We start from the raw sequence: 1,402 nt of genomic DNA on the forward strand, positions 1-1,402 counted from the left end.
CCTTTGAGTTGCACCACAGCGCAGCAACTGAAACACCCAGGAGAAGAATATCAGCTTGTTATGAGTATAAAGGAGGCTGGTATCACGCCTGATAAAAATCTATTTATTTATGTCACATGGACTTATATAAAGTTTTATACATTTTCTTTTGATATATTTATTATTGTTTTTCTTCTTTAGATATTAGGTTGGCTTAGAATGATTCCAAATAATGTACAGGAATGACCTGGTGCTGTTGCATGTCAATCATCTGGGGGGGTCACTAGGGGGGCCAATCAGATGACAGGGGGGGCACTGGCCCCCCTGGACCCCCCTCTGGCTCCGCCACTGCAGAATAGATCCCCTTAACCCTTCTCACACAGACTCCGTTTTCACTGAGAAAATACTTTATTCACTTCAAAACTTTTGGCCTGCATCTGTTTCCAGACACTCAAAGGACAAAATAAAAAAGTATTTACATCATTAAAATCCCAGAGCTGATGCTAACACTAACGCAGTAGAGCGTTAAACCAAGTCAGAAGCTCAGCTAGTTGGCGTTTTATTGCGTTTTCAGTTTTTCAGCACACAGCGTCATCAGGACGCCATACAGCAGCGCCCCCATCAGGAGCAGGGCCGTACTGCAGAGGGGCCCGAGCGACAGCAGCGCCCCCAGCGCGTAGACCAGCAGCAGCAGCAAAAGCGTCCGGTAGCTGGCCAGCGGCCGCAGGCTGAGCCGCGGCTGCTGGCGGCGCTCCAGCGCCCGCCGGGACATCGGGCTTCGCCTCACGCAGGAGTCCGGGTCGGTCAGGTAGCGCCGGCCGAGCCGACCCAGGAAGTCTGAGCGCGAGCAGAGAGCGCCCATCTGGGCCTGGAGCTGAGAGAGGAACAATCACTGATCAGAAGGGCAATTTATTCTCACGGTGGCCTAAAAATAAAACCTTTCCAATAATGAAATTACAAAGCAGAAAGAATATTTTTATAAAAACGCTTCAATTTCAATCAGCCCTTCTGCACGATGGAGTACCAAGGCTATGAAAAGTTCAGTTTAATTATGAGAAAATAATCAGAACATTGGAAGAATAACATTTTACTGGAAAATTGTTTTAAAGTTAGGAGGAAAAAGTTGTTTTAATGAGAAAAAACAGCTTTGATTGTTAAGATCCACGAAGATCTTTCCTCCAAACGGCCCACAGTTCTGCTACGACCCGGAACGGATGCTCCAGAAACCCGGCCTGGACCCGGACCAGAACCCAGAACGGATGCTCCAGAAACCCGGCCTGGACTCACCCTGTTGTTGAGCAGAGATGATGCCCTGTAGAGCAGCCGGACCAGCAGGGCGCTCTCGTAGCTCCTGATTGGCTGCAGCTCCGGATCGCCCTGGTACTGAACCTCAAAGCGGCGCAGGCCGTTTATGATCTGCGCA

The 1,402-nt window shown here is 49.2% G+C and overlaps 1 protein-coding gene across 7 annotated transcripts in view; it reads right to left on the reverse strand.

The window, feature by feature from the left end:
• Window positions 1–368: 368 nt before the first annotated feature.
• The window catches only part of smpd4 (sphingomyelin phosphodiesterase 4), a 26,213-nt gene continuing 25,179 nt past the window's right edge, over window positions 369–1,402 (reverse strand). For all 7 annotated transcript variants that reach the window (XM_008408205.2, XM_008408212.1, XM_008408209.1 and 4 more), the window contains 2 exons: window positions 1,267–1,395; window positions 369–853 (listed from right to left, as the gene is read on the reverse strand). In XM_008408205.2, the coding sequence (XP_008406427.1) occupies window positions 539–853; window positions 1,267–1,395 (444 nt within the window). In that variant the 3' untranslated portion in view covers window positions 369–538. The remainder of the gene's footprint in view (window positions 854–1,266; window positions 1,396–1,402) is intronic.

This window comes from Poecilia reticulata, linkage group LG5 (genome assembly GCF_000633615.1).
Source record: "Poecilia reticulata strain Guanapo linkage group LG5, Guppy_female_1.0+MT, whole genome shotgun sequence".
NCBI lineage: Eukaryota > Metazoa > Chordata > Actinopteri > Cyprinodontiformes > Poeciliidae > Poecilia > Poecilia reticulata.